This window comes from Pelecanus crispus, chromosome 10 (genome assembly GCF_030463565.1).
Source record: "Pelecanus crispus isolate bPelCri1 chromosome 10, bPelCri1.pri, whole genome shotgun sequence".
In the NCBI taxonomy this organism is placed as follows: Eukaryota; Metazoa; Chordata; class Aves; order Pelecaniformes; family Pelecanidae; genus Pelecanus; species Pelecanus crispus.
In genome coordinates, this window is record NC_134652.1 from 12,430,432 (window position 1) to 12,458,037 (window position 27,606).

Genomic DNA, 27,606 nt, shown 5'->3' on the forward strand with positions numbered 1-27,606 from the left:
CGCCGCTGCCCGCGGCAGGGCCGCGCGCCCGAATCCAACCCCTCCCCGCACCCTCTGGTGCTGGCCCCGCGCACGCGCGGTCGGCCCCTCCCTCCCCCTCCCGCCCGAGCTCCCGCGCGCCGCGCTCGCGGCCTCGCGAGGCGGTGGGGGGGGGGGGGGGGGGGGCACCTCCCCCCTCCACGTGACCGCCGGGCCGCGTGAGGCGGCTCCGCCTCCCTCGGCCGACCGGCGCCGCGCGCCGGCAGGCACGTGACCGGCGGGGCGCTCTCGCGAGCGCCGGCGCGCGCTGGGCCTTAGCCCCGCCCCTGCCCCCGGCCCGCGGCGGAGGAGGCGGAAGCGGCCGCGGCCCGAGGGGAGCAGAGCGGCGCCAACCCGCCCGCCCGGCCCGGCCCGGGGCCCGCACGCCCGCCGAGGTGAGAGCCGGCGGCTGCCCGCCGCCCCCGCGCCGCCCCCGCCCGGCGGCCTCGTCCTTCCCGCGGGGAGGGAGCCGGGCCTGGGCCTGGGCCTGGGCCTGGGCCTAGGCCTCAGCCTCGGCTTAGGCCCGGGCCTGGGCCTTCCCGCCGGCGCGGGCCCTTCCCCGCTGTTCGCCGCGCCCCGAGTCGCCCGGCCGGCTCCGGCAAGGAGCGGGCGGCCCAGGACCGGGCTCGCCGCCGGGCCGCCCTTTTGCTCCCGGGAGCGCCCCGGGAGGGGCCCCGCTTCCCGGGTGCCGCCGAGGATTCCGCCGCTGTAAGCGCGGAGGCTGTGGCGGCCGGAGGGGAGGAACTGCCGTGCGCGGCGGTTTTTAAAGGTGTGGGTAATTTCGAGGCTGCCCAGAGAGCCGGCTGCTCGCCTGCCCTGAGTTACGCGTTTTCTCTGAGCGTGCACGCAGGCGCGGCGCGTTTAAGCGTGCTTTTTTTAGAAATTGCTCGGGAGTAGTTGAACAATACAAAAATTAAGGTGAGCGGCTGTCTATAGCCAAATAGTGTGTTCCTGAAACTTGGCGAGTTGTATTTCTAGTATTTCAGTAGGAGTTTTTCGTGTTACTTATCAAGTTCACTTTACTTGCACCAGAAGGCGTGATTAAAAAGCAGCAAGCCTGTTTTGATGTGTTTTGTGTGCGTATGTTTCTTGCAGATGTCGGAAGACCTTGCTAAGCAGTTAGCTAGCTACAAAGCTCAGCTTCAGCAAGTTGAGGCTGCATTATCTGGCAATGCAGAAAATGAAGATTTACTAAAACTGAAGAAAGACTTACAGGTGAGAACTTGAGAGTATGAGTAGCTGAAACTTCAGAGTCTTCAGCAGGTGTTTCATCTTTCCTAAATATTTGCACTGCCACAAAAGTATATACTTGGTGGGTTTATTACTTTCTTTTCACATAATTTTATGCAATTATGGTAGGGTTGGTTTGAAAAGCCTGAAGTGTGGCCTGTTTTAAACCTGTCTTGTAGATTAGTAAAAAACTTATATAGCAAACTCTTCTGCTAAAAACTTCAGCCAGTGATGAAAGATATACTGCTACTGTCCTTACGATCTTTTTTTTTTTTTTTTAAAGCATTTCTCAGAAAGTCATCATGTTTTGTTGCTTTTACTATGCTGAAGCCCAATGGTTGGGCTTAACATTATGCCTTTCTGCTTATTTTTGAGTTGTCAAATAATTTGTTCCAGAATCTGTTTATTCATTGCATGCATTTGCAGTGATAACAGCTTTAGAGTGTAGTTCTGTATTCCTTGTACCTCTTAAGCCTTGATTGTGTTAAGGTTTTTATATAAGAAAGGAAAAGAGTAGTGTTCTTCATTTGCTGCCTTTAAGTTTTTTTAACATTTGAGAGCATACCGCATTCTTAAGAGCTAAAAACCATTTCTGGTTCTTACGGTATTGTTTGGTGATAGGAAGACCACCAGCCTAATTTTAAGTGGATAAGTGGTCTTCTAGATTCTTGTGCATATAAAGACACATTGGCATGTTAAAAAAAGAAAACCAAACCAGCAGTACGGTTAAAATTTGTCGTCAGAGTGCAAGATGCTGCTTCATTTCTGTTGTGGATTGCCTTAGCCATCAGATCTAAAAAATGTATAAAACTATCCAGTACAAGATTCAGTAACCACTATTCTGTATGGAAATAACAGCAAATAAAAATGACACTTCAACCAAAATACAAGTAGTGCCTCAAATCAGTGATCTTTAGAATTCTTTTTAAATTACAAAGGCTTTGTGCCCACAAGGCACTTTATAGATCATCTTAATGTCCTTTGTTGTACACTGTTAAAAGCATGTGTATATTTTTATATTTTTAAAATGCACAGCAAAACCCATATGGGATGATATTTCCGATACCAACACGACCTCGGCTTTGATATGCAGAGATCATTGATGTGAAAGGACAGCTTGCAAACTTTTTTATAAAAGCTTTCTGCACAGAATGGGGAAGATCTTTACACTTTCGTCCCCAAAAGGTTTGCTATCCATATGTTCCACCTTGAAAATGACCTAATGTTTTGCAGACTTAATATATGCCAACCTAAAAATTGTGAAAGTGGGTTCAATGCTTCAGTGTCCCAACTAAATAGCCTTCAAATAAGTTCAAAAAGATTGCTACAATGTACAATAGCTTTCAAATTAGGTCACAATGATTGTTACAATGTAATTGAAACATTTTTTTCCTATCATGAATAGTGATGCACTACTGCATTTTGTATACTCAACTTATTCCTCAGTGACAAGATTAAAATAAATATTACAAGAATTTTTTATTAGTACTTCACTTTTCACCTTTTGTTTCAGTGAAGTGCTTTTAGGACGGTGTCTGTGCACCCAAGGACCAAACTTACCTTTTGTATCATGTAGAATTGATGGCAGCTGTCATCTCCTGTAATTGGAGATGATATCTGTGGGTGTTGTGTTCTGGAGTGTGGATCTCTGGCTTTGTAAAGACCAGTTGGTCAGGAAAAATCTTGGCAAACTTTAACTAGTATTCTCTGCGGACCATACCTTCATGTCACGGGGACGTGGCAGCAAGCCACAATGTTCAACCCATTTGGCCGTATTGAGCTGCTGTGGTAATCTAACTCGTGGTTAGAAATTTTCTGTGAATGAGATATTCCATTACAGACTTTAGAACTATCTCATGGGTTGCAGTAGAATTAATGGTTCTGTCTTGTGTGCTTAGCACTATGATATATGGATATCAGATGAAGATTTTTACCAAAAGTTTGCTATTTATAGCCTGGTGTGTAAGTGACTTTTATCAAATTCAAAGGATCCTTGGCAGACTTGTCTGAAACTACTCACATTTGAGTTCTACAATAAGCCATCCATGAATGTGGCAAGAATAAGTCAACAGTTTCATATTACTGGTAGTCTACATAGCTGAAATACTCACTTTCAGGTAGCCTGTGGCTGATGTATTGTATTTGACCTACTGAGATAAGATACCCATTTCACACCGTGATGCCTCTTGGATCTGCAGCATATAACTGTTTGTTGAGGAATAGTTTGGATTTTTGTAGCTGGGAGGGAAAATTAGGCTAATGCTGTATGTTCTGTGGAGTGCTTTCAAATTGGGTAACTTGATAATCAAAATCTGTCCTGGTTCAGCTGTAGTATTACGGAAAAAGACCAAAGTAGTAGAAGTAATTGTAAGCATGTTTCTGTGCTTACTGTTGCACTTATTAACTAGCAGCTCCTCTAAAACAAAGAGCACAACTTTTGTTAGGAAGGTGCTGGAAATCCAGACATTAACAGCTGCAACAGAAACAAACTGTTAGGCCATTCATGCTAGTTGTGTAGTTTATCACATAGAAATCCATTATATTGTATTAACTTCTTATTTGGGAGCTGCTTGTGGTCCTTTAGGTTCTTGAGGACTGAAGAACAGGTTCTTTACTGCTTTTTCCTGAGCTAGTCTTTGTATGCCCATAGCTGAACTAGAATGTGAAACTGGGAGGAAAGTTCAGGCTCCACTGAGCCTCAGTTGAACATTGTTTATCTGTAACCCTCCCCTAATTTAAATGTTTACTGTTGGTTAGGAGAGTGACAGTGGTTCATGCCAAGATACTCAGAGAACTGAAAAATTTTTATTCAAGGACTGCGGAGTTGCTTTGCCTTATACAGAAAGTTTAAATGGCCTTTTAGGTCCTTTGACTTTTAACACTAGTGAAAACCAGTGGTCTTGACTGTGGAGAATAAGAATATAACATTGACAGGAAGTTGGGGAGGGGGTTTTGTGTGCTCCTGTCTGTGAATGAATAATATTTAAAGGAACTGGAAGATATTTGTTATTTTGTTATTCGTCTTGCTGGATTAGCAAGGGAAGGCCTGACCTGAAATCTTGAGGTCAGGGAATTTAGAGAAGAACACACACATCAAAATGACTTAAGGAAAGCAATTTCTTTATTATGCACCTGAGTGCTTTCTATAAAGGAGAGGGCTTTACAGAGTGGCAGTCTTCGAAGGCCCTCCTCCACCCTGACGGTGGGTGCTTCAGTTCAGCCAATCCATGTATGTTTGTGTAAACTGAAAAATGTTTCATCTCTTAGAAATGCTGCACTTAACGCTTGTAGTTGTTGTGTGTTTTAAAGATTACTATGTACAATACAGGCAGCCAGTCCCAAATGGGAAGGGGTGAAAGAAACTGCCAGCTAGAGGGAGAATAGAAGCATTACGTCCTTTCACGTTTTGTCTCCAGAGCACTGTCCTGCTGAATACTTGCTCTGCCACATGTGTGATTTTTTTTGGTCAATAACCAACATCACATGCAGCCATGTGTACAGAGTCACACCGTTGATATTTTTTTTTTTTTTCCTTGAGACTGTCTAGCTCTGTCTTTGTGCCTATGGATAAACAATTCATCTAGAAAGAAATGCTATAAAAATAATAGGCTACTTCTTGAAATTGTGAGGAGGGCATGGGTAACTTTACGGCAATACAGTGAGGACCGTACATCTTTTTATCTACATTGGCATTGAGTGAGTTTAGTTAAATGATGAAAAAAACCAAACCAAACTTAGTCCACTTTACATCAGCTATGAATTTAATACAGTAACTTCAAAAAAATCAAACCAGTAAGCTTGAGGTAAAAATATGCATGGTAACAGAGTTTGAAAAATTATTCTTTGTGGGTTTTTTTGTCTTTTATAGGAAGTCATAGAATTAACCAAAGATCTCCTTTCAACGCAACCTTCGGAAACTCTTGCAAGTTCTGACAGTTCTGCTTCTGCTCTGCCCAGTCACTCCTGGAAGGTTGGGGATAGGTGTATGGCGATATGGAGTGAGGATGGACAGTAAGTGTAGAAAACTTCTCTAACAGTTACATGAAATAGTTCAATGGTAAGAGACTTTCATTCAGTTTGAACTGCCCCTAGGGTGACTAAAAGCAAAAAGAAATTTGGAAAGAAATATGATATTAGGTATTCTTGTACTCTATTTATTAAAGGTCAGTATTTTCTATAAAAAGCAAAGAGATGTAGAGTTGTTTTCTAGAAATGCCCTGTTTGACACTCACCTTATAAAAGTAGGGTAGCTTTGGGAAATTACCATTTGCTAATGTAATAAATAGCAGACTTTCATGAATTGATCTGTCAGAGCAGTCTTTTGTAAAGGTTTCAGGATGTATAATTCATAACTTGTCATTGCATTCATATATATGTAATTGATTGCTATCAGGAAAAACCCCTGCTGTATCTTAGTTTGTGCCACTAATTGGAAATTAATTTTTAATTGGAAATGCTCTTTCTTGGCTATGAAATAACTAGCTGTGTAATGTAACTATAGAATTAATCAACCTTTTGGATTTAGTCTCCATTATATTAGCCCATGAAGTTCTGGGAACCCAAGCAGTTCATTCTGACTTCATAATCTTTGAAATAAACATTCTAAAATTAGTTTCCATACTGCAAAATGTATAACTGTTGCAGCTTTTTTAAAAATTACAATTTGTGCAGGACTAATATCCAAATCATTACCACTTAGAGAGAAACTCTGTTGTTCAATGAATGTGGTTCTGTTAACAATGTAGTAACCACACAAGAGATTTTGGTATAGCTGTTGATGTCTTAGGTAGAAAACAAATGTAAAACTGAACAGTTTTTCTGTCACAGATTATTAATGAGCAAAGTGCTTTTGTATAAGAACTTACAAATTGAATCTTACTATCTTAGGTCACCACTGGGTCATTCTTGCTCTGATCACTGGGTTAGAGGATCAGAACTTGGGGAAGAATGTGCCAGAGTGTCCACTGAAGTGGATCTTATTGGACTTTAATTGTATTGCTTTTTTTTTTTAACCCCCCTGCTTCTGTTACATTTCTGAAGTGACCAGTGATTCACGAAGAGCTAGCCAGAGATTAGTATTTTTTTACCTCATGCTGTTTGGGTTTCCATGTATTTTCATATAGCTCAATTGAAGATGATGTTGGCCCACTAAAATCGCACAAGAAATTATTTTAGTAAATGTTAACTGGAATATTGTCTGTGAAACATCTCATTTTATTCCTCTCTTTGCTTTAGATGTATCCTTTTGCTCTGAATTTAGACTCAGTGATTTAAAATATTTTTGGAGTTGTCACTTGTTTTTTTCCCTTTTTTGCATTATGAAGTCAGTTTGGTTGACCAAAGTGTTTCATACACATAAATATGAAATGGACTGATTTCTGCTAAAACTTCAAAATTGCTATTTTAAATCAATAAGAAAACTTTTAACTTTAAGTGTTGAAGGGGGAATATTTTGAAAGCTTCAGTTTTTCTTCTTTTTCATATGGTGAAAAATGGAACCAAAATCTGCTCTTGTGAGCTGACATTTTCCAAAACTCCTCAGTGAATTCCCTGAAAGCTGTGTTCTTTGAATGCAGTATTTTGTTGGGTCTTTTTTTTTTCAATCCCATGACCTGACAGAACTAGAACCAAATCAGGATATCTGATTAGATTGGCCCCAGCATTAATCATTAGTTTTGATAACTGTGAGGCCATTGCTTCTTGATGCTAAAGGTCAAATACAGCAGATTCCAGTCTTTGTATTTGCATCCCCTTGACCTTAAGAAAATAATCTCTTGGCTTGATTTGTGTATTGTCCCTGAAAATGAAGGCCGATGTTTGCAAATGTTTTACTTAATGCCATTAGCTGGCTGACAGTGTAGGTGTTGAAGGGCTGAGTATTAAAGCTTTACTCACATGCTTACAGCCATGATATCTTTACAGGTGTTATGAAGCTGAGATTGAAGAAATAGATGAGGAGAACGGAACAGCTGCAGTCACATTTGCTGGATATGGCAATGCTGAAGTTACACCTCTGTTCAACCTCAAGCCTGTGGAAGAGGGAAGAAAAGCAAAAGAGGACAGCGGCAACAAACCCATGTCCAAGTAAGTAATACACAGGCAGAAGTCTGAAAGCTGCTTTGTGTGGGGTGTGTGTTTCCCACCTGCCCAGCTATTAAAAATTAGTTAATGAAATAGAATCTCTCTTTTCTGAAATTTTACATACCTTTAATTTAATCTTCACATGCCTGCCTGAAAAAGGATCTTAAGTCAATCTAACAAATAATGTTTGGTAAATTATTGTGGCTGGTATCATGTACGTTATATATCCTGGCAAGAAAACATGATAGACTCTGTTTTACTCAGATTATGCTATCTCAAGATATCAAGTATGTAAGCAGTAGATTAAAAAAAAAAAAAGGTTAGTACTCTTTCATTGACAGCAGAGAGCCTACAAGTTTCAGCCCAGATCTAGTGCAGGCTCTACTCAGATCTGTGATCTGGCTCACGACAGAGCATACTTACCAGTACGAGGGACTTTTGCTTCTGCCCTGTCCCTGCATTAGGACAGCTGCATTGAGCCCATCGCTGGGGAGATGTGCTTTGCTCAATATCCTACTGTGTCTAACACAGAAAGGTATTTTTAAGGGCTGAAAACTTTTTTTGGGGGAACAAAAAAAGGGGTACAATTACAGAGTTTGTTATAGGCAATGATCCCTTCCCTAAGGGATCATTCTGAGGGGTGCTGCATTGTGGCACAGATCGACTCCTTGAACTTCCTTATCTTTACTGAAGTAACTTATGTTTGTCTTTTCCTTCCATCCCTGTCCAATACTTGGTAGCATGAGAATCCTGCAAACTTCTGGAAAAGTTAGGGCTTTTCACTTGAATGGGCTATTTAAATTTTCCAAACCCTAGATGTTTCTGAAATGTAGAAGAGCTGATAAGTAAATTTTCAGTTTCAGAAACGAATTTTATTCAGTCCCATGAGTTGCTGTGTTTGGCATGGTCTTAATCAGGTGGTGGTGGTTGTTGTTGCTCTTATGCTCAAATATATAAATAAGCAGTGTGGTGCTTATGCATGGAAAGACTTGTTTGGGTTTTTTTCTAGAAGTGGAGAATACTTACAAGCTTTGCTTTGTGTCATTTACTTATGGAAAACTATTGTGCATGTCTGTCTTACAGGGGTTTTAGTTTCTTACAGGAAAAGGCACAAACATAAAATGTTTCTTTTTTTTGATTCCTTCTCCCCAGAAAAGAGATGATAGCCCAGCAACGAGAATATAAAAAGAAGAAAGCTTTGAAAAAAGCTCAGAGAATTAAAGAACTTGAACAGGAACGAGAGGACCAGAAAGTCAAGTGGCAACAGTTTAACAACAGAGCCTATTCTAAAAACAAAAAAGGCCAGGTTGGTTTGGTTTTGTCAGTATGTGAATAACAACAGGATATAGAATTCCGTGCAGTACTTTGGGAGAGAGGAGGAAGTGGTTTTTTAAAGGGATTTAAAGGGGGTTCATCTTTGGGATTCTGAAGTGGGCGGTTTGGTATTTTGTCCACTTAAAAGGCCTGGTTTTGTCCTGGGTGATTCTGGAGGAGTGCTGTTCTTAAGATGCTGAGCTTGCACTTAGCTTGGAGAGCTGGGCTCGCTGTCGGTTGCCAGGTCGTGTTTGTTGGAGCTTAGACCTGAGGGCCTCTCTAAACCCCCAAGCCTGACTTCTTGCTGTGTGTATGACCTGGCAGACGCAGCACTAATTGCCCTGGAATAGCAAGCGTAGTGCAAAAAAGGTAACGAGGGCATTTTAAAGCCTTATTTCATTTTTATCATGGCTTGACCAAGAGCTGCCAGACATAGTGGTAAAACTTCAGTCTTCCTTATGAACAATTATTAGAGATCATCTTACGAGAGGTAAATTTTATTCATTATTGGCCTGACCCAAGGTCCCGAGTACCACAGTCACATCCAGTCCTTAGGTGCCAGGAAGTTCTGAGCTCTCCCGTCTCACCCACTGATAATGTGCCACGGATGAGCTGGCCTTCAGAAAGCATGCCTGTCTATAGAGTAAGAAGTTGGGGATGTTGAACACTTCAAATGGTAACGATTGCTTGTTTTTTTAAGAGCAAGTTAGTAATTATTCAGAAATGGTGTTTTCTGTTTCATTTGCAGGTAAAGAGGAGTATTTTTGCTTCCCCTGAGAGCGTAACTGGCAAGGTTGGAGTTGGAACATGTGGAATTGCAGACAAACCTATGACACAGTATCAAGATACCTCTAAATACAATGTCAGGCATTTGATGCCTCAGTAACAGGGGAAAAAGGAGGAACTTCATCTCTGCAGGGCTTTACACTTATCTTTTTATCATTATATTTTTCTAAAAGTAAATTATTTGTTGGCACATAGCAAGTAGTCCATTTTGTCACCATCACTTTGGCTTCAGCTGATATGAGCCTTAAATCTCCAGTTATTGATTTGACCCCCCTAATCATTAAACTTTTTGTAGTTGCATTAAAATACATTCTGCAGGTAAATGCTTTCATGAACTGCTGTTACCTGTTACTCTGAAAGCAGTAGTTATCTGCAGCTTTGATCTCTGGAATCTTCTGTTCATACTAGTAGAGAAATTTGGGTTTTTTTCCTTAAGAAAAGTGGTGGTATAAAAATGGCACCGTAACAGGCTCCCTTGTTTCTGTAGTCACAGTGCTGTCTGCTGTCTCAGCACCAAGCTCAGCGTTACAGAGCCGCTGCAGCTGTGGGAGAGAGAGCTGGACTCCATCATAGCTTATATGTCACATGGAATTGCTGAGGAAGTTCTAAATTACTCCCTTACAGATCCACTGAAGATCGACTTGTACAGCTGCAAAAGAGGGCAAAACAGGGCCGACAGGGTCTTTATTACTAGTGAGGATTCACGTGCTAGAAACAATAAATCTGACTTCAATTCCAGTCTGAATTTCCTGCACTAGAAGTTAAGTGGAGGAGATTCTTTTTTTTTTTTAAATACTCATCAAATTTTAATGGGAGGTTATTGAAGGGTTATTGAAATATAACCAGAAAACCATAGGACAAAGTGTTTAGGCTCCAATTTCAAAGTAGAGAACTGTACTTAAAAATACCCACCCCGCTGCTCCCTAAGGGTCAGAGAGTTGGAGAACACGCAGGGTTGTGCTTTCCCCTCTTGTCGATCGGGTAGGTTGGATGGTGCGGTCACAGACCTGGAATACGCGGCAAGGGCTTGTGGCTGGGCCTCCTCCATCCAGGCAAGTAGAAGTGCAGCACAGCAGCTGCGAGTGCTAGATCCCACTTAGGTAGTTGTGAGTAAAGGTTAGTCTGAAGTTTCTGTCCTTAAGTAATTGACTGGCCCTAGTGTTCGTTGTGACTTCGGCTGTATTACAGTGCTGCTGAGCCCCTTCGATTTTATTCAGGAAACCACGTGTAAAAGCTCTTGCTTTCTTGTATTTTATATGTGACTTGCTTTCCTCTGTTACTTGTCTCTCACTTACGGTAGTGGTGCCATCTCTGAATCCCTGATGTGTTTAAAGAAGTTAATGGGTAGCCCTGTATACAATGTAGATATTATTTTTGTAAAATCTAGGGCTGAGTTAATGGACAAGAGTACATCGGCTGTTTCCCCCATCGAATAATTAAAGGGTGTGTCTTGTCCATTAACCCTGACCATTATTTCCCTGTATATTATGTTAATGTAGCTCATTTTGTAATTTGTTAACTAGATCAGGTCCCGTCAGCAATTGTTGATGCACTGATTGGTGGCAATGTCCATCAGTTACCCGAGTCACAACTCAAGCTAAACTCTACAACTGGTAGTTTAGAATCCATACATAGAAAAAGGTTCTCCCTATAATGGGAAAAGGTGATTTTTATGAATACGAAGTGTGTTAATTTCAGTTTTGTATGTTTAACTTTTATTAAATAAAGTGTTTAAAATCTGCTGGATATATTTGACAGAGTGAAAGTATATGTGGGGGGCAGTAAACGATCAGGAAAGGGGGAAGTACAGAATCTGCTGGGCACAACGTTGTACTCAACAGTGAATTGAAAATACTTCATGCTCACTGCAAGGTGAAGCAGATGTTGCCTGATTGCTCATCTTTGCTGATGGAAGACCTCAGTGCTGTTTAGAAAGGGAGTTTGTGCTACAGCCTGCGCCCTACAGAGCCGCATCTCAGCAGGGACTTCAAATAGGTGGCAGTCCTGCGAGGCTGACGGCTATCTGTTGAGGAAGGTCACCCCTCTCTGCGATACAGAGGCACTGGGTCGCTTTCAGTATCCAAAAGGAGAGGAACAGTTGGAAGAGAGAAGTTAGAACAGCAACACAGTGAACTAGGCAGAACTGGCGTTTTCAGGAAACCAGATGAGCCTTTCCTGAACTCCACCTGATCAAACTTTTTAAAGCTTTGGAGAAAGCAACATCAACAGTACCTGGCATGCACTTTGGTTTGCTCATCTTTTGATGTAATAAATACAGTAAATGGTCTATCACAGGACTGTTTATTCACTAGTCCTGAAGAGAGCTTGGTATTTGAGTCTGGTAATGGACAGTCCAGCCTAAGTTGAAACTAGCTGGTCTCATGGGCTGCTTTGTATTTGCTGAGCCTTTCCAAAACAAAAAAAAAAAATTTGCAAAACTAGCACATAGTATTGTGTTGTCTTGCTGTAGGAAAAGCACCGTTTCCTTTGAGCAACTTATTTATTGGTCACCTCTTACAACCTGGGCTACCTGGTAAACCTGGCTGTAAGGCCTCTGTCGGGCGTTGCAAAGCAACACTGCAGAGAGAAACCCTTCAGGGGCTTTTTCCTTACCAGCCACACCTGAAGAGCCTGTGCCACGGTGATACCGCTGTGGCTGGGTGGGCTGAGCCATGGAGGAGAGCCCCTTCTGAAGACAGCTTGTATAACCGGCACCACAACCGCTAAAGCTGCCCGCTTGGCCATGCAGCCATCCCTTCTTGCACTTGATTTTTTTTTTTTTTTTTTTTATGCTGTTTCCTCATCTGCAGGCTAGAGTCAGTTCACAGGTAGTCTGACTTTGGAACACAGCCTTAGTAAAGTGCCTTGAGAAATTCACATAGAAAAAATAAATTGTGAGTTAAGCGATGCTGGTAATTGCTAAAACAAACAAAAAGTTCTTTATTTTACAAACTCGAAGTGACCTGAAATGTGCAGCTGAAAGTGTTTTGGTTTGGGTGTGGGGTTTGGTTTTTGGTTTTTTTTTTTTGTTATTTCCCAGTTTTATTAGCTGCTCTAAACAATAAGAAACCTGAGTTTTTTCAGAATGCATGCTCCATTGACTTCTGGGCCTCTCAGCAAGCAGAGTAAGTACCTACCCCAGTGCTAGCAAATCCTACCATAAGGCAGACAGTACTTAGAAATACTGAAATGACAGAGGGAAAGTTAGTTAAGTGTAGAAATAGAGTGCAAAACCACTAAGCTAGAGCCATTATAGAAAAGATATTTGTCAGAGAACACAGATTTGTTCCTTTCAGGTAAGGATACTGTGCAAGATGACTAGTGTGGATCACACATTTCCTCTTAGGAGTAAGTTACCAGAGGAAATAGTTTATCTAGTACAGCCTCAATCTTCTACAAATTTTAATCTGTCAGGGAAATCAAACCAGCAAAAAAATCCAACTCACAAATCTGGGACTGTACCAGTTCATTTAAGTATTTAGAATAGTCTGAAGAGTGGCAACTAACTTTTCATGGTCACGGCTATCCATTTCTCTTTTGCTTTCCCTTATGCCAGCGTGAGATTGTTGTTTCACTTCTGTAGATGCTTGGTCTCAGACGTTTATAAGTAGAAAAAAGGACTTTAACTTCAAAGACTGCAATTCAACACTGGAGATGTTCAGAAGGCAAAGCTGACAGCAGACTTCTGTACTTCCTATGGATGTTCTTCCACTCACCTGAACTGGCACTGCGGCAGGTTTTGGTGAAACAACCACCACGTGCGTGTCTCCGCTAAGCCCGAGATTATGGAAAATGTTCCCGAGTCAGGCCCAAGAGAAGTAACCCTACCTCGCAGCTGGTGCTGCTCTTCCAATTGCAACTTGTGCAATCTTCATCTGAGCTCTAAAAAGCTTCACTTACCAGACTGCAAGGTAAGCAGGGATGTTTGCATCAGGACTACGGTAAACATCCGTGCCACATACCCAAGCTAGCGACCTGTTAACATATGACCTGATTAAGCAACTTCACCAACATGTGAAAACCTCTAGAGTTGAGCTGAAGGCTCTGCTACGCAAAAGCACTTGCATTATTTCCTTCTGTAATGCGACTGCCCTTCTGTGCTGACCTCACCTTGCAACGATGCCTTGGTCTGTACAGAAGCGCAAAGCTTTCCCGCGACGGATGCTGACAGAAAAAGTCTTGCTCCCACCTAGACTGAAAGGTGATGTCACTTCCCAAAGAGAAGTTCTCTGTGAGGAACACAAGTGATGGTAAGTTTTAAACCTTACATTTTTAGCAGACCTGCTCAAGCTGGTATTCCCTAGGATGACGAGTGCTATTTTGTACAGTTGTCCACCAGTCCAGAAGAAGAAAGCATTTTTATATTTCCCCATCAAGCCTTCCAGGAGGAGATCCAAAACAATTGTTTTGAGACAAGTATTTTTGAAATGGGGTTAAATAGAAAGAATTTCCTAGCCTGAACACCAGCTAGAGCATGGGTAGCCCAAGACAAGTAATGAACGAGGTCTGTGTATGTTCTGACTAGCAACCACAACGTTAAAGCCACCATAAAATGCTTTAAATTCCTTTGATGGTTTATCCTGCTTTGCTGCAGCGTCCTTCAAGATCAAAATTAATCCTTGCTGAAACGCAGACCTGCTGCAACATTCATGACTGCGATGAGACCTTACAGAAGGGGTGAATTTGGCCCAAAGCTGACTGCCCGTGCACGGAGTGTCTTTCTTTCAGCGGGAATCACGGCAGGGGGAGAACAGATGAACGCTAAAGCCGTCTTCTCTCAAACCACTCCGTGACTGTCACCTCGCGGAGGAGGCACGCTAGACCTATTGCTTGCTGAAGGCAACAAGAAATGCCAGCATCCTCCAGCCCCATACACGCTGCCGTCAGAGCTGTACGACGAAACACCCTGGAGGACCCTACTGCAGAACATCCCAACCTAGGAGCACTCCTGGAGGTGAGATTAGCATGATTACTAGTGCTCAGAGCCACTTACTCATCATTCCTCTCTGCCCGATTTCTCCAAATTGCCACATTTCCAGTACGTGGGTACCCATCATGGCCTTAAAAGCACTGGCTGAGGCCACCCTGGGCTCCCCAGGAACATAGGGAAGCCGGCTGCCTTCCCTTGACCCGCTGAAGACCAACATCAGTCCTCCGCAGCACTTTGTTTCCTCTGAGTAAATGCTGTATTAACACTTCGGCACAAGACTGTAGCACAGCAGACTACAAGCCACGATGTTGAATGACTTGTTGAAGGCCAAATTAAGCAGCTCACGCCACCAGCTGGTGGGGCCTCATCATTACAAACCGAGGGGCTGATTTTCTCCAGTGCGGTAAAAATAAATTAACATGTTACCCACAGCCCTTACAGCATGGTTAACATTGGAAGTATTTCCGAAGGAAAGCGACATTTCCCACCGTTGACCTGCTTCAGCCAGGCCAGCGGTGCAGCGTGGCTGTCGTTAGCCCCGTACGAGCGCACGTCCTCCCTTCCCAGCGGCTGCTCGGCAATTCCTGACCCTTTGTATTTTTGAAGGGGCCTCAACATGAGCATCCCTCCCTGCGAGACAACGCTTTAGCTTTAGTAAAGCACAGCAACACCCCAAACAGAAACCCTAAATGCTACATAGAGCCATAGTACCGACACCCATAGACTCCTTATTTCCGCTTCTGCCTAATGATGACAGGGATCGGTCCTTTCTTCAGCAGGAAATGAGCAGAGAAGCAGAGGTCAGTGCTGATGCATTATCCCCAATTACACAACCTGCCTTTCTGTAACAGGTCGCTGCAAAGGAAAAGATCGTGTACGCAGACAACCACTCTCCTCTCCCGCGTTCTCCCTCCTAAACATCGCTCAGACCTGCTGGCCAATTTCAAGCAGATTTGACAGCGCATCAGTACTGTCCAGGGTATTTTGTGCAGACTGGTGAACAGAGAGGAAGAAGGACACACTCCTCCTCCCACAGGACGATTCAGAAACTACTGCGGAGGCAGAGGAGTTTCAGTCACTAATCAGGTCACAGAATTTGTCACTCACCAGAGAATCTGTCCACAGCACAAAGCCCCAGGAAAAAACATCAGACTTTATTCTGTTATTTATGGACTTCTTTTTCATTACTGATATTAACACCTCCTTAACCTTAGAACCAAGTCCTGGTTTTTACCATTATCTTCCCAGTTTCTCTTCCCAGTGACATATGGCTGGTGCCAGGAAACATGCAACAACGAAAGCTTATTATCCTGGGGAAAAAAAGAAAGGGAAAAAAAAAAAAAAAAAAAAAAGACTACCTCCATTTAGTGCACACGATGGATCTCACTTCCAGAGAAGCCAAATGCTTCATCCACTTCAACAGGGCAACACAGAAACAGAGACTACAAACAGGGAGCAGCAAGTACAAGAGAACAAAGAGCAGAAAAGCAGGAGGCTGGAGCTCACCGTCCAGAAACAGATGGTAGCAAACAAACAAAAGGAAAAACACAACCACAAAACCTGGAAAATGATAGGTCTGTATAGTTAACCCCATTTCTTTGACCTACAGATTTCTTGAGACAGACAGATTTGAGACCGCCTTCCTCACTGACATGCCTCTAATGGAACAGACATTAAAATGACCTTCAAGTGACAACTCGCCGCAGGATAACCATGACAAATGCAGCCAGATAGTCATCTCCACCTTGTCTGCAGACACGAGGTGACATACAGTAATACGCTCGTGTCAAAAGAGGCCAAATGCTGGACGGTCTTTCTAATGGGTTTGTCCGTAGCAAAAGGACCCACCGGGGATCTAACTTACAGGGGGAGGACTTGACGGAATGAGCTTACGAGGGAGCTGTGCGCACACGTGCATGTGTGTCTACTCTGTGGGCAAGTTGCCTAAGGAAAGTACATCCAGTTCTGTTTTTACAGGAAAAGTCACCGTATTCTTGTAAAATGAAGCAGAGAATAGATTTAGGACTTCTGTTACTCTACAAACAGAAAAATAAAGCAGAAAAACAATAGCACCCATAAAGCAAACCATAAAAAAACCCTCACAGTTTTGCAAAGATGAAAAGAAAACGCGATTCCATGCCCAAATTACCATGTGACGAGAATAAGTGTTATTCTGGATGAAGCTAGACTTAATGTGGTGGGCAGACACCTCGGGCCACAGAGGAGAAGACTGGGAGCGAAGCGTCTCACTTTACTCTCTGCTTGCAGAGGAGTAAAACGAGGCCTCAGAAGTAGCACAAACCCCACACAGATGTGCATTAAAAAAAATACTAGAGTTGGGAACCCAAAGAGCAACATGCGTTCAGTGTCTTTATCTTTTGGGGTGAACGTACTGAACTTTTTTTTTTTAAAGGACAGAGCTTGGGAAAAACAGAGAGTAAGCTTCCATGAGCACTTTTCTGGGGGAAACCAGTGAATTTGACTTGCTCTATTGGATCTCTTAGAGTTCAGTAGCGTGAGGGACCATCTCAGCTTCCAAAGGGTAAGACAGACTTGACCCTCCAGGGTTTGGATCTGCATCTTTGGATGCTCTCTCTGTTTTACAAGATTTCAGGGTGGCTAGGAGAAACTTTGATGGTACTTTGAAAAGTGACATGACCTTAAAGCAGATCTAGCAAACGGGCCTATTCTGGCTTGCCACAACAGGGACAATTCAGGAGATTCGTGCATTTTTAAGCAGAAGGAATTACTATGATCATCTAACTGATGTCCTGCATAACCATACGTATTGGCCTGTGCGATCATCTAAAAGTAACTTACAGCAACTTCTCTGAGCAAATTAGTCATCTTGACCATTTCAATTCAACAGACCAGACCAACATAGGGAGACGCGAGGAGCGTGACGGACCGTGTGAGGTGCAAACATACGCAAAAGGCCAGAGTCCACAACGCAGTAATAAAGCAGTGCAGGACAACCTCAAAAAGCCAGAGGAATGTTTCCATCACGTAAGAAACTATCCAAACCCTAGCTGCGACCTGCTAAGATCTGCCACAAAGAAACCCTCAGCACCAGAGCAACCAACCCCATGTCTTTAGTAGTTATTATAAAGGCTTTTAATTTTGTTTTATCCCTGGTCCTCTTCCTGGCTGGACTGCTGCTGCTAGCTGAGTGGTCAGGCATGTGCCTGGTGATGGAAGCTCATCTCCTGCTACATTTTCCCCATTGTATTTGCACTTGATATCCAGACCCCTTTGAGTCCACAATGCTAGAAAAGGTAGGAGGTCCTAAACTGGCCCTGGAGCATACAAGCAAACAGACTTTTATTCCAACCAGAGACATGTCACTGGTTTATACCAACCAGGAGAGCAAAGCCATTCCTCACCCCTTGAACTTCAGTATTTCTCAGCTGTGGTATCTCCTTCCCAAGTGGCCCTTTAAAACAAACAGGAATAACAGGAAGGAGGAGGTGCTGGGACAGCTACAGAAAAAGGGTCATAAATAAATAAATCCCAGTTGAATACCAACTGCTCAGCACCAGGCCTGCCTGTGGTCAACACTTTCAAGGAGAACAATAATGAATAAATGAATCAGGCCTTGCTAGAGCTAAACTTTCCCACTTTTCACCACTCAGGAGACTGTCCCAAACCTTGTGTCATCCAGAGATTACATGAACCCCAAACATAAATCCAAGCAGCATTTCTTCCTTGAAAATCCTCGGGCCCCATTAGTTAACCTAGAGCTCAGTTCAGTCCATGGCAGACTCCTGCTCCTGCCAGACCACCTCCCAGAAGGAAGAACAGATGTTCTGAGCCGCTGGATTACACACACACAAGTGAAAACAGATTTAACAACAGCAACCTGATCCAGACTTAGTAAGCAAATTTAAAAAACCCAAAACAAACAGAAATTGTTTGTTACAGCCATGGAAAGATTATTGTGTGTTCTGCCTCTTACATGGGATGACATATTTTGGAGGACAGTGAGGGAAACAGAGTATTTAAACACAGGCAACTTATCATAACGCAAAACTCTACAGCAGACTCGCTCAGGATCTTCTCATCGCAGGATCGAAGGGCACAAGATGAACAAACAGTCAGCTAGAGTGATACGAATGACCAAGATGGAAGAACACAACTCATTTCAGATACAGAAATGTTTAATGGCGTTAAAGTGCTACTTTAATGGGGACCATATGCTAACATTTAAACACAATTCCACTGCACTGCTAAATATGGTTGTCTTTATTTTTTTTATTTTATTTTACCTCTTTTTGCCCAACCTTACCTAAAACAATAAAATAAAATCTAAAGGACTGAAATTAACAACCCATTCAAATCAGCAATAAGTTATGAATTTTATAAAGCATTTTCTCCTCTTTTTTTTCCTTAGTAATGAGGGGTAGTTAAATTACTTAAAGATATACAAAGTTTCAAACAATGCCATAGGTGAGGACTCTATTAAGGTTTTTAAAACTTGGAAAACAAAATAATCCTGGCCATTAAAAAGACAAAAATAAAAAAGCAAAGCCCTCAAAGTGCAGGTTAGAATGCTCGTCTCCAAGAAAATTAGACAACATTCGCTATAATAGCTCTTAACAGCACCTGCACAGATAAGATGGCAAGGCCCTTGGGAACAGGACGTGCAGTCGAAACGTTACATTAACATGAGAGACGTGCTGAGCTTAACTAGGTTAACTACTGGACTGGAACTTCAAAAGTCAGCAAAGGGAATGATTCTAAAAAGAAAACCGAAGAAACCCCCACCAAACCTGGCCTCTTCCAGCTAGCACAGCCTTCATCCACTCTGTACATGGCAAAAAGCATCTTTTCATTTCATTGGGTCAAGTGCTTCATCAAAACAGAGATCTTTTCATGGCATAAATTCATATAAAAGACATCTAAGGTTTCATATGGACAAGCTCTAAAAAGACGCATCAGACTTGGGGTGTTTTCCCTCCCAACACATTTACAAATGTTTATCAAAAAATCTCTTCAAATAAAAAGATCATAGTGGCTCAGTATCTGGGCATGACTTTCTGGCATATCACCTCTCGTATGTGCTGGTTTCTTTCTGTCCTCGGCTGGTTGTGTGCCTGCGTGTAAGCACGCATCTACCAGGCGATCTGCTGTCGGTGTCACAGCCTGAGGCATGACACAGCCCACGATGTGCTGGTAGATTACAAGTGTGTACCTCTTGCTTTAGCCACGCATCAGAGGTACTTGCTTTTTAAATGATGTCCAACAGAAAGCTGAGCTGAATGGTGTTCTCTCCTGAACATCTCCTTGCTGCCCCCCTCTCTCTGGGCACAGAATGAGACCTTAATCATCATCATCACTGTTATTCCTAGGCTACGTAAGCCTTCTTAGATTTCCTAGTACATTACAACAGCATTGGATTGCGATAAACTGTAGGATACGGTCCTTTTAGGACCACAAAAGCTCTTCAGAAGGGCCTAAACTAGGTTGTTCAACCTGAATGCAATATAAGAAATTCTGACATTTCTCAGATCTCATGACAGAAAGAGAGGGATGAGTCTCTAGTATCCTCTTTCAAACGAATAAATTCAAAACAAAGTGTTTCATCGCTAAGGTCTAGATCCAGGTCCCACAGAAACAAACGATTTCACTGACTTCAAAGGGACTAGTGTTTGGTCTAACTTTTTGCCAGCAGGAATTGGGATTGGTAACATGACCAAATGAACACATATGGGTTTCTGTGGAGGCTTCCTTTACCCAAAAAGCTTTATATACAGGTCTCTCCAGGATTAGCTGTCAATATGTCATTTCTGAAAGAGGATACTGGCATCTAGGACCCAGTTTGATCACCCCAGTGAAATCATTCGCCCTGCACTGTTGTCTCACTTGGTTCTAGGAAGCAAACGAGAGCTTGACACTGGCACTGGAGTAACCCTCGTCACTCCCAATACTCTGCAAGCTGCTGTGATCATCAATGTCACTGATGCTGGTTGTGCTGATATTGTCCACTTCTCCATGGGAGAACTCTGTGCTTTCAACGTCCACTTCAATCTCTTCTAAAAAGGAAAAAAAGAGAGAAACACACACAGGTTAGCACCACAGACCCAACTGCTCCCTTCAACTGCTGGGACTCGCCCAGGCAGGGATGAAGCAGCAATCCGGTAGGAAGACTTTCAGTGGTCTCCCTGGAACAGGATGTGCTGTGGACATGATTATAAAAAGACTAGATACCAGCCTGGAGGTTTTCTTAGGGACTTGGCAAAGGGGTTTGACTCCTCCAGCATGCAGGCCACCCTGTCAGCATCGGTGGGCCACCCCGTGCACTGAACCTGTTCTGCTACCCCTTTCTTTGGAGCCCTGCCACCCCAGTGTTGGAAACAAAACAGATAAAACAGAGGGCAACAGAGAAAATGAAGCATGAAGTTACCCCGAAACATGCTACTTGCTTGATATTATGTTGCCAAAGCCGGGACCACTCATACAGAGCATTACAATGCATTACCATCGGGATCTGGGTTACCCTCAGAGATGCTCAGTGGACTTTAGAACATAAATGTTATTTTTAAGAGAGACTTAGAAAGCAGACATCTAGTTAACCAGATGTCTTGGTTCCCATACCATTTAGGAATTTTCCAAAAGGTTGGGTTTTGGTGGTTTTTTTTTTTTTTTTAAATTCCAGACTCACACCCAAACTATACAGCATCTTTGGGTCTGTCAGTAAATATCAAGCCATCTACTGTACCTAAGTATCTCTCCACAGCAGATATATCTAAAAAAAGAAAATATCTGAATTCAGTTAGCCATTCAGATCATGTCTATCCAGTTTTAACTGAGAAGATGAACTCTATGGGAAGCTCGGGGGAAAAAAAAAAAAGGAAGGGGGGTGTAGAATGACTCTGGGAATTTTAAGAGGCAATTTGCTTGGTTCTGTTTGCTCGGTTATACCGTGGTACCTTGGTTATACCATGGCCCAAATACAGAATGAGAAGCTGGATGCTGCTTTGCAACATCCATTGCAGTCCCACTAAGATCTTCTCAGATTTTCTTCTTTGTGTTGCTGAGAGATTCAGTAGACCAAAGAGCACACTGGATATCTCAATTTTACCATCAGGTATTTAGCTACCATCTTGTGATCACGCTATTTTTCCCAACTAATGCTTTGGTATTTTAGACAGTTTTTCAGAGACACGGGTCACTTTAAATGCCACAGAAATCATCTCAAGTTGACAATAACAACACTTCTTCCAGACTTACTTAGAACTCATGCAAAATACTAAACTTTTCATATATATATATATATATATGTGCGTGTGCATGTGCATATGTGTGAAAAAAATCAGTAGCCTAAATACCAAAGGCCATAAGAAGGGGGTAGCTGAGAGACAAGAAATGGATGAACCTCGAGCCCTCGCTTCGCAGAGTCCTGAGGATTCAGTGCTAGTTCAGTGACACCCACCTCGCTCCGAGTCCGAGCGATCTGAGGAAATGGTAGATCCAATGCTGTCCATTCGTATTCGCTCTATCTCCTGAGGACCCTGTAGTTGTTCCAGTCTTCTCTTTAGGAATCTTTGTTCTCGTTCCAGGTTCTCAAGCTGGTGTTGGCTTCTCCTCTCAGCCTCTTCAAGTTTCTGACATGATCAAATATTACTCAGTAATTAGTTTCATCTTTTTCTCCTTCCCTCCCACCTCCACTGCCCAGCCACCTGCTTTGCTTAGACCTTCCCAGGCCCCAGAAGGATTTAAGCTGCAAAAGAGCCCCGAACCAAGCTGCCTTGCAGTCTCCAAGAACAATGCCATTTCCTCACATCTTGTCCACCTCCCATGTCCTCATAAATGGTACACATTAGTATAAAAAGTCTCTGAGGACAGAGCCTCTCCTGGGGAAACTATTGGAATTGTAGCAGTTTGTGGGTCATTCCACATGAGCCACTTGCATTACCAGATCTGTCCACAAAGGGGCCTCAATTCCCTTAACCAAACCAATTCAGGGTTTGTTATGATCCACTGTAACATAAAAACGTGCCCTGGGAGTTCTGTGTTCCTTGCTGCATGGTTTAGTAGGATTTCTCAGAAACAGTTTTCTATTCAGTAAGCGATTTACATAACCTACTACAGATTTCTTTGATCACAGCTGGGAAATCTACCAGGGCACTGTTCTTTGTTTCCTACAACAAACACATTGCATAAGGAGGAGTCATTTCAGGCTAACTCTGTCCCTTTGGCAGTGCTTTTTCTCTTTCACCACCCATCCTCCCTCCCGCTATCCTGACCTGTGACAAAGTATTTCAGTCTCTTCCAGATACTGACAATGCTGCATTTTCTTTTCATGCTTCGCTTTGCCAAAAGTGACTCCAGAAGAGCGCTGGGTTAGCTGGCAAGTTCATGCATGAAACCCCAGCAAGCCAGCCCCATCTCAGAGTCTTGTGGTTTGTGCTAATGCTTCGGCAGTGGAAACTCACTAGCACATCAGAAAAAAAGCTGCATTTCCCATCAAAATGCAGTCATTCAACAGTAGGTATGTTTTTCTTTAAAGAGATGCAGCTGTCAACGAACGATCACAATACAGAACAAGACCCCTGCTCTCCAAATCAATCATTTCTGTAGTTAACGGAGTTCATTATGGACTCTTCTAACAATGTGGCTTGTAGCAATGATAAATGATTAACCAAAGGGGCAAAGCTTGCTTGCTTTTTTTTTTTTTTTTAAAAGGTGTTAGTCTCCTTCAACCTCTAGGCAGCAAGAGTGACTGATTGAGTTGCACTTCCCAACAGTCCAGACTGAAGGCAGCTGGGAAAAGCAGCTCTTACCTTGATATGTGCTTTGGCTTTGTTGAGCAGCCCAAGCGTTGTGTGCCTGGTGCAGTCTGGTCCTAGCGGTATCAGAACTTTTAAGCGTTCTAGACACAGGCGGAGGTGAGCTCGGCTGCAAGGGGAGAAGAAGAGGGTCAGAGCTATGCTTTCAGAAATGGAGTGTCATTTCCTTCTCTACTTCCCTCCTGTGAGGCAGTTTTCATGTTTCCCTCTTTCCACACATCACAAGTTAACCCACAGGTACCAGGACAGATTGCCACTAAACTACTGACACTGCAAACATCAGCTGCTCACCAATACTTGCATTATTGCTAACCTCTGACAGCCACTGTTTATTTTCTTGCTGTCTGAACTGATAATCTGACTCATCTGGATGAACTTTGCGCAGGGGCAAGGCACACAGGCAAATGGTACGAGTATCTTGTGGGTTTCCTCTCAGCTATTTGCTGCCTGTTTTGCTGAGCAGAACTTTTGTGAAAGCAGTTTCGAATGACTGCTACCCCCTGCACACTTGTGCATTACTGGCTCAGGAACATTTGCTATGAACTGGTCTAAGTACCGTCTTTTTGCACAAAGTTAAGATGATCAATGAGAAAAATGGTGAGCCCAAAACACCCAAACAATCCCTGCTGGCAACTAAAGGAGCTAGAAGGATGGTAGCGCCCAAGAACTGCACTCTTACTCCTTCCTGGGTCCAGGTCTGAAATGCTGCTGGGGGGCAAGGTTTGTGGGAACGAGAAAACCCAAGACCTTCCCCTGGGCAGTCTTCTGACCTTGGCTCACGTCTACAAAGACAGGCTCAAGCACGACAGTGCTGCCGCCGATATGAACCATTTTCCGCAGAACATGGGAACGTGTCCTGGGGAAAATGATTCAGGCAGCAGTGGCAAAGCACATCATCCTCGGGCTGCGCAGGAAAACTGTTCCAGTTGTCTCCTCCTCTGTATCACTTATGCAGGAATGAACAGCAGATTTATGGAAAACTATCGAGTGTGGGTTGCCTTTTTCCCCTCCCTCTCTCTTTCCCAGACATTAATGATTTATGTCCAAACTTGTCATCCCAATCAATAACACAATGACATCAGCTCCACCATTCACATGCAAGAAACACCAGTGCAAAAGGGTCCTGAAAGCCTATCCCAGCCCCTGCTCATGCACAAAGAAACTGAATCTTAGCCTGATCCATCTCAATGCAGGGGAAGGGGGGGGGGGGGGGGGAAGAGCATGGATAGTTCATTTCCATTTGTTTTTCAAATTCACTATTGCACCCAGTTTGAAAGGGGTGGGGGAGAGGAGTCTGTAATCAGGCAATTATGTCAGTGACAAGCAAGGATGATTAAGGGTGGAAGGGTCAGGGGTTTTGCTGATGAACTGTCAGCACAGGGGAGTGTTCACTAGCGGCGCTGTAGCTGTGAGCTCCTCACTGTTTCTATTATAAATCTCTTTACAAAGGGTCCATCATTCTGTCTCAAGAACAGCCACAGGGCTGCGTATGACCAGCAAGGGCCTTGAAGAACACGTGTTTTTCATTAAATATTAACAACTGAAGGGGTGGGGAAAGGGAACTCGTAATCCAAAAATCAAACTGAAAAAATAGTAACCAGATCAGCCTCATCCTTCACTTCTCAGCTTGCTCTAGTGCAAGCCCCACTGACATTAAACCCATATGGTTGACACGGGGGGATTTTTTCTACCTGGAAGCCCATTTTCAACGTAAAGCTTGATCAACAGGAGTTGTATGCACCTGCTACAGATGTTTGCCCAATGTCCTATGATGACCCGTAGGGCCAGCAATGAAAAAGCATTGCTGGTTCACACTGGCACTATAGTTCAAGTCATCCCATGGGAGACTGGACACTGACTTCTTGCAGCTAGAGAAAGGAAGAGGAGGAAGATCTTGTGGTTAAAGACATTCTGGGTTTTGAACCCATTTTTGGCTGTGCCACAGATTTCCTGAACAGAGGCAAGTCACCGAGTCAGAGCTGTCAGAGCACAGCCACCAAGCTGCAGCACAGAGCAGCACGTCTCTCTTCACAGTGCGAGTATGGGTGCCAACTACACCTCACCTATGGGATCAGCCCAACTTAAAAATGAAGCCCAAGCAGAGCTAAAGATGTGTGCACAGATGTGGGGGCTGAGGAGCAGGGCTGGTTCCACTGAACTTGTTACAGAGTACGGACTGCAGACTACCCCCTGCCCTGGTGGGCAAGGGCAGCTCCCAGCCCACGGTGAAGACTGAATTATTTGTGCAACAGAAAACAAAAAGTTTGGGGAATCAACACCTAACCAGTGTCAAACATATCACAGTCCACTCCTGAATGTAGAGAGAAATGGACAACGCATCTAACAGCCTGAGCTCTGGGCTGAGTCTCAGCACTGGAGGTTTTACCAGGAACCGGGGAAGGCGCTGCACCAGGAACTGCGATTCCTGGAACCAGCAATCAGCGTCGGGCAGGAGCGAGCACTGGCTGCACTGCTGAGACAGCAGTTAAAAGGATGGCACTGATCTGCCACGTCTAAAGCTAGATTATGTGCAGACTCGATGAGATCAACCGTGTGAAGCACCTGAAAGCTATATGCAGAGATCCAGCCACATAATAAAACCCTGGACACTGAAACACTTCCCGTTGTGCCCCAGGACCACGGTGGATTGAAGAAGGTTCCTGCGCTCTGCAGGCCCTGACAAGCGCGGGGAGAGGGCAAAGCAGTCAGAGGGTCTGTCCTCACGAGGACACTTGAAAGCTGCCGGAGCGTTACTTCCCTAGCATGTGTCCCCCCAAAGGGGACACTCCCCCAGTTCTGGATCCTCACATTGGCTCTCAGCACCCGGAAGATTGGCCCAAGCTCACGCAGATGGTTTTCAGAGAAGCCTCCCCTGCCAGCGGCTCTGCTGGCCGGTCGCCAAAGGCCGTGGCCTGCAGCAGGGGTGATGGCCTCTGCCGGCACACAGGCATCAGGAGGGGACACCTGCCTGCGACAGAGGGTGTGAGCACAAGCTGACACGCTCACGACGGCAGATAGCACGGCTTGGGCAACCGGCACACGGCAGGGGCAGGTGGCGTTGGCTGAGCCAAGGCAGGTTTGAAAGAGGTTTGACCGAAGCAATCACTTCTGTGCTGCTGTTGGATTTTCCCCTTATTTTGCACGCAGAGCTGAGCCACACTGGATTTTGACGCCACTGCACACGTAACTGCATTTGTATCTCCAACCACAGCCTAACTGAGGGGAATGCACAGGGCTTTACATTAGCATACAGCAGCGGGCCAGCCTCGCTGAGCAGGCTGGTGCAGATGGGGACAGCCAGGACCTTCAGCCCTGGCAGTCACCTCCGGCTGCTGGGGACGACACCGGTGGAGCTGCTCGGGAGCTCCCTGGCCTGGTGCAGCTGGGACAGAGAAGAGCAACCAAGCCCGCAAACAGTCCTGGCACACGAGCGTGTTGCTTTCCTTCAGAGAGATCAAATCAAACAGCTTCCCTAGCTCTCTCCCCTCCGCAGTGTTCAATACCTTGCCTTTTTACTTTTAAAACCTAACCCGGTCACGGTCCCTGACCTCTCGCAACCTCCAACATCCCGAGCGGACCATGATCGGTTCTTAAATGACAGAGCACGCAGGCAGGTCTGACGCACCGATGGGTGGCTTCAGTAAAACCCAGAAATAAAATTCCAGAGCTCAGAAGCGTCACAGCAGACTTAGCTAAAAGACCATTTCAGAGAGAAAGCAATCACAAACCTATTAATCTTTCTTATCAAGTCCTGGAGCTGTACCTGGACAGCTGTAATCCCACGGGTCAGGCCATGATATGAATGTCTTTTCCCCTTGTTTACCTGGGCTCTGCTGCAACGTGTCTTTGACAACGCTGCAGGCTCTTTTTTCAATGAAAATACCAGCATTGTGCAGGCTCCAGACAGAGCCAGACGGCTTTCCATGTAAACCACTGGATTATGCCAATATTTGACGCATCTGCCAATATCTGGAAAAACAAGTCTAAATGCCCATATTGTTACATAACAGAGGAACAACTCAGGCTTGGCGCAAAGGGCTGCTGCCTCTCGCTGCCTTTATCCTGTGGAAGACAGAGGACGACAGAAGGAGAACCCCAGTTTCAGCCGAGGCCGAAGCCTTTGCACGCTAGCTGCAGGGGAGATGGGAGAAGCTGGAGCCCCTTCTCCTGCCTAAGTGCCCTTGGAAAAAAATCAGGCTCTCACTGCAGCATCCTGAGCACACGGTAGGCGCTGGATGTGCTGAAGAAGGAATCCATGGAGGATTTGAAAGGAGGGGGCTCTCCTCTTTCCCAAGAGATCAGCTCAGTGCCCCCCTCCTGCTCAGCCTGATGAGGGGGAAGACTCCTGTTTGAGATTCCAATGTGGGGCACCAGGGCGGCCAGAAAAGGAGCAAAGTACCTGAGAGGCTTTGGAAAACCAGAGCCTAGCACACACCTCTGTCCCAAAGAGCTGAGGAC

General features: G+C 44.2%; 2 protein-coding genes across 5 annotated transcripts in view; one reads left to right on the forward strand and one right to left on the reverse strand.

The window, feature by feature from the left end:
- Positions 1-380: 380 nt before the first annotated feature.
- Positions 381-11,175, forward strand: SMNDC1 (survival motor neuron domain containing 1). 2 transcript variants are annotated; one of them, XM_075717231.1, is made up of 6 exons: positions 381-413; positions 1,114-1,233; positions 5,117-5,259; positions 7,171-7,332; positions 8,482-8,635; positions 9,392-11,175. In XM_075717231.1, the coding sequence occupies exons 2-6, from the start codon at positions 1,114-1,116 to the stop codon at positions 9,527-9,529; spliced, it is 717 nt and encodes a 238-aa protein (XP_075573346.1). In that variant the 5' UTR covers positions 381-413; the 3' UTR covers positions 9,530-11,175. The 2 variants fall into 2 exon arrangements, with proteins under 2 accessions (XP_075573346.1, XP_075573347.1); XM_075717232.1 differs by lacking the exon at positions 381-413 and adding an exon at positions 798-936.
- A 7,320-nt stretch (positions 11,176-18,495) lies between these two features.
- MXI1 (MAX interactor 1, dimerization protein) overlaps positions 18,496-27,606 on the reverse strand; it is a 59,137-nt gene continuing 50,026 nt past the window's right edge. For all 3 annotated transcript variants that reach the window (XM_075717715.1, XM_075717716.1, XM_075717717.1), the window contains 3 exons: positions 23,143-23,257; positions 21,792-21,963; positions 18,496-20,391 (listed from right to left, as the gene is read on the reverse strand). In XM_075717715.1, coding sequence (XP_075573830.1) covers positions 20,228-20,391; positions 21,792-21,963; positions 23,143-23,257 — 451 coding nt within the window. In that variant the 3' untranslated portion in view covers positions 18,496-20,227. The remainder of the gene's footprint in view (positions 20,392-21,791; positions 21,964-23,142; positions 23,258-27,606) is intronic.